The sequence below is a fragment of the Notothenia coriiceps genome, unplaced genomic scaffold (genome assembly GCF_000735185.1).
Source record: "Notothenia coriiceps isolate Sejong01 unplaced genomic scaffold, NC01 NC01_scaffold00026424, whole genome shotgun sequence".
Classification (NCBI taxonomy): Eukaryota; Metazoa; Chordata; class Actinopteri; order Perciformes; family Nototheniidae; genus Notothenia; species Notothenia coriiceps.
Genome location: NW_011359125.1, coordinates 3035458 through 3039647, shown reverse-complemented (window position 1 = coordinate 3039647; position 4190 = coordinate 3035458). Strand labels below are relative to the sequence as shown.

The 4190-nt window shown below is 39.3% G+C and overlaps 1 protein-coding gene across 1 annotated transcript in view; it reads left to right on the top strand.

Moving 5' to 3' along the window:
• LOC104957159 (interleukin-1 receptor-like 2) overlaps positions 1-2954 on the top strand; it is a 21815-nt gene extending 18861 nt beyond the window's left edge. Inside the window, 2 exon segments of the mRNA XM_010784770.1 lie at positions 1-52; positions 1153-2954. The exon segment at positions 1-52 is cut by the window's left edge and continues 5 nt beyond it. Of these exon segments, the coding sequence (XP_010783072.1) occupies positions 1-52; positions 1153-1440 (340 nt within the window). The 3' untranslated portion in view covers positions 1441-2954.
• The last annotated feature ends 1236 nt before the right edge of the window (positions 2955-4190 follow it).

The following is a 4190-nucleotide window of genomic DNA, read 5'->3' as shown; positions in this document are numbered from 1 at the left end:
GCTGGAGCGTCTGGCAGCGATGCACAGCTCTCTGCTGGAGGGGTCTCTCAAGGTGAGGAAGCAGACCTTTAATCTATGCGTAGGGAGATTCAGGGTGATTGGGCAGAGATGGCAAAAATACACACATCCTTTACTCAAGTAGAAGTACACATACTCGTGTTTAAAAATACTCTAAACTATTAGATGATACTGATACTATTGAGTAAAACTTCTTTACTCAATTAAAAGTAAAGAGGGCTTTGAAATGTACTTCAGTAAAAAGTACCCATAACTAGCAGCTGTTTTAAAGAGTACCTGACCTCCCTTTATATTAATAGAACAATAATGTCATTGTTAGCTAATGAATGTTTCCATGCTGAACAACGGCAACATGACAACGTTTTCATTGGTCCCTCTTCTTTAGAGAAGACCAGGAAATGATGGATACACGGATCGTGTTCAAATCAATAGGCACGCAATGACTCTAAATAATAATGATCACGCCACCAAACACAGAGTAGTGGAGTAAAGTACTGATACCAGAACAATGTACTTAAGTACAGTAACGAAGTATTTGTTCTCCACTACTTCCCACCTCTGTGATTGGGTGATGATTGTATGTACTTGTCCCCTGTAACACTATGCTTGGACCCCCCTGCAACCCTCCTACAAAATCATAAAACTTTATTAATGCAATTTGTTATGGTGTTGCAGCCAATACTGCGCTGTATCCTTGGCCTAAGATAACAGGAATGGGTTTTTTCCTCAGTAATGTCATTTGAAAAATTGAAATTAAGTTACTGAAACAAATGTTACTAAAACAAGTACAAACAATTATTAAGAAATAAAATCTAAAACAAAGTTTGGCTGCATAAATCATGTATTTATTAACCCAAACTGTATTTAGATTGATGGGAAAGTAACTGAACTAAAATTGCAACTAAGTAATTGACAAAAATGTGTTAATCATAAAAAATAAACTAAAATAGTATTCTATATTTTTTTGTGTGCTTTGACTTTATACTGAACTGAAGAAGTTTACATCTTGAACACTGTCTTTGTTCAACAACTGGCCCCCCCCAGAACCACCATTGCTCAATTTCAGAAATGTTTAGTTGTTGGCCACATGCTCAAAAAAGCCCTCTGATTTCTAATTCCTGCACTGCCTTACAGGTGATTCTGGTGGAGCTGGAAGAGATCACCCCTGCTCAGCTGGCTCTCTTCCCAGAGTCGGTGCGCCACCTGAGGAAGAAGCAGGGCGCCGTGTGTTGGTGGAAGAACCAGAGCAGGGCGGGAAGATGGAGGACATGTATGAGGACGAAAGAGGACGAGGAGAAAGGTGGACAGTTATCGCAAACACTCTCCCCTTCCTCCAGGTTTTGGAAGGAGATGAGGTACCATATGCCGGTAAAGGGCAAGAGGGCGATGTGCCCCGAGAAAGCGACCCTGCTGAACGTGTGATGAGGTCATGAGAGTATCTCGATTCCAGTGCAAATGTGTATTGATCCTCTCACAGAGAGACGATTAAGAAATGCTGTGTTGTCACAACAAGCTGAGGATACATGCTGAGAACCAAAAGGTACTCTTTAGTAGTGCTCGACTCCAACTTTTGGTACCTGGTATTTTTCTGCTACAGATAAAATACTCTTAGTAATTAGCTGTTGAAGCTTGACACTGGGACATTCGCCGAACTCTTTAATTGGCAACCAAAAAGGAACGTCTGCGATTCGCCGACAATACACCTTAATGCCACGCTAAGGGACGGTTATTTCGGACCAATCCGTGGTCTGCAGTGTTTTAACGTCACCTTCTAGTATCGGCTCATCACGCTAGGAAGGTGGTGCAAATATAACGCTGCGTTCCCTTTCTATTGGAAGTTGGAGGTCGGGACTGGGAGTGACGTCACATCTGAGTCGACTGCGTTCCAGGAGCACATGTTGGAAAAGATGGACGGAGAGTTGTTGGACTTGATGTAACTACTCTTTTTTATTGCATTTTGTCAACACAAACATCGTAGCAGCATATCCACATATAGAATATGAGCAGTACCAAATGTACAGTTTTAGCTGCTGGAGCTAAAAATGTTATTTATCAAAGAGGATCTCAGGTACATTGAGGTATCTCCCAGTTTCCGAGGTAGGAAGTCCGACCTCACGGGGCGTTACAGTGGAAAATGTCTGACTGTGAACACGGATACTCCCACTTCCCAGTACAACTTGAACGCACCATAAGTACCTGGTACTATCTGCAACTTTTCCAAATGGAAGACCAAACAATAGCAAGTTGTGTTGAGTAGCAGTGGGAACACGGCATTACTTCAACTATCACCAGAGTAACTTATAACAAAAGTTGTATTGAGTAAAAATTCATCAAGAGCATCTCATATTTGACTTGAAGATTGTCAGTGTCGGAGTTCACCAGCATCTGCAAATGCACTTTAATAATGTGGTTCAAAGGACTGATATATTGAAATGATCTTGTTTCACTGTAAAATCTACAGATGTATGAGGACAAATGTAAAAAGAAACAAACATTGATTTATTAAAAAGGTACATTTGATGCAGCAATGTTGAACTGTTCGAAGCAGAGATCCACATGTTCAAGCCCACAGCTACTTATTTCAGGTTTTGGGTTGATAACTTTACATGAGGTTTTATTCAGCGCTGTTGAGCAGTTGTCCCTATCATGTAAAAAAACAAGATGGTGACAGCCAAAATGCCAAAGTCAAGGCTTTAAAACTGCAGTCCATAAATCCACTAAGTGAACTGACGGTGAATATGTCACTTATTATATACAGTGTATGATTTTCATACATAGTTGTTAGCTTCCCTAAAAGCTGGTCCTGCCTTTAAAGATACCTACTGTTTCCCCCTATACAAATAGCGGCGGCGCAGCTCCTACGGGGCGCCATCCAGGTACCAAAAAAAAAACTTTTATTAAAATAATAATAAGTGGTGACCCTTTTTGATTGTTTGTTATGTGGATTTGTAGTATTTGTGTTACTGTATGTTCAATAAAGGTGTATTTTGCTAAATCTTGAGACATTGCCACTGTATGCACTAGGCCTCAAGAGCCTTTCTTGTGCTGGCAGACACATAGAAACATATTGGCGGGGCGCACTTCGCACGCGTACACACTCAAAAATTCCACGCGCTCCGCCCTCACATTTTGTTGGGCCCGCGTGCCTAAGCACCGCAGCTATGACTCCATCCTAGGGGAAACACTGATACCACTGTTGACCCAAGGTGTCATAGCTTTCTGTTTTTTTTATAAATGATATGAAGAAATAAAATCAACAAAGCAAAGAAACAGCAAACCTAGATATGAAAAGGATACTCTGAATGAAGTCATTTCTCACGTGTTAAGGGTTACCGGTGGGCAGGTCTCTGGAATCATGGCTTTTTTTATTTTAATGCAATGTAATGTTTTCTAAATTTGACAAAAGTTTGTGATGGATTAACTTGAAATATCAGTTACAAATTTAACAAAATCCATGATGGCTTGAATAAGAAAAAGTGATATCTTATGAGTTTCTCAGGTATGCCTTGTACAATGATAAACGATGTCTTTATTGCTTTAGGTAAAAATGCAACTGACACTTTCATAACTGAAGCAATTGAGGTCTGATGGCCTATATTTCAACTAGAACTCTATTTCTGCTGGGGATACATTTCTTGCGGTACGAATAAAATGCAAAACGAGTGTTACGTTTTTTTATGTAGGGTGGAAATATAATGCAGGGGTTGGAGGAACAGTTTGATATGATGTGCAGTCTGGAGGAGGGAAAGCCCAGTAGCTCTGAAGAAGGTTAGTAAGAAGGAGCCGTCTTTGAGCTACAACTCTGCCTGGTAAGTTATATTTAAAATCAAAAATAGAGTGGAAGTATGTTAATTTGTATTAGTGCTTGGAAATACGATATCATTATTGAGACTCAGTATCCACTTAGATTTTGGATAGCGTTATATTGTAACGAGGAATAAATATAGACCTTTCCTGGAGTTAAAGGCAGCATTACAGTAAATGGGATGTTATGGACTTACCAGACTTTTTTAATATTCATAATATCAACATTACTGATGATTATTTATAAAAATCTTCTAGTGTAAATAATTTGTGAAAGTACCAATGGTCAACTCAACAATATTTCTGCAATATAATTATTGGTCCAATATATATATTTATACATATGCAGTATAAGTATATATACAGAG